Source organism: Trypanosoma equiperdum (genome assembly GCF_001457755.1).
Source record: "Trypanosoma equiperdum strain OVI genome assembly, contig: ctg_744, whole genome shotgun sequence".
In the NCBI taxonomy this organism is placed as follows: domain Eukaryota; phylum Euglenozoa; class Kinetoplastea; order Trypanosomatida; family Trypanosomatidae; genus Trypanosoma; species Trypanosoma equiperdum.
In genome coordinates, this window is record NW_027124692.1 from 1,507 (window position 1) to 2,094 (window position 588).

A 588-nucleotide genomic window follows, 5' to 3' on the forward strand; every position below is an offset into this window, starting at 1 on the left:
GGGGGGAGAGGCGTCGTCACTATGAAAATCCTCTCTATGTTTCAGCGCGGTTTACGCGTTAAATGACCGCATTATCACAGAGATTCAGTTGACACGGGCGTTTTTCATGTACAATATGGACTGTGTTCACCCCACAGCGAACAGAAGTATGGAACGTATAAACGTCTTCTGCTCTGCAGCGTACGGTATACGCTTGAGGATGCGGCATCTCTCCTTGTTTTTCGCACGTGACGCATCTGTGTCTTGTTCAAGTGCAGTCGTGAAGATACTGAAGAGAGAGTTTTTTTTTGTTAAATTGTGGCGCGATGCGCATTTCCCTTTGGTTCGTAGCACGCGTTTTGAACCCTTCACTGCCGCCGCTTACGTCCCCAGTTACACCGACTATAAAGGATTTCGATTCTGACGGAGACAAACTCACTGTTGCGCAGCTCACAGGTTTTATTATTGTGTCTGTCATTACGCTGATGCTTGTGGAAGTGCTGTTGGTGGTGCAGATTCGGTTGTTGCGCTACAGTCGTGGTAACGACTGTGAGTCGAAGGGGCCAATAAAACCCGTGACAATTATGCTCACTGACATTGGGAGCTGGA

The 588-nt window shown here is 48.1% G+C and overlaps 1 protein-coding gene across 1 annotated transcript in view; it reads left to right on the forward strand.

The window, feature by feature from the left end:
* Positions 1 to 305: 305 nt before the first annotated feature.
* TEOVI_000341500 (uncharacterized protein) overlaps positions 306 to 588 on the forward strand; it is a gene marked incomplete at both ends in the record, with an annotated part of 522 nt that continues 239 nt past the window's right edge. Inside the window, one exon of the mRNA XM_067226325.1 lies at positions 306 to 588. Coding sequence (XP_067082426.1) covers positions 306 to 588 — 283 coding nt within the window.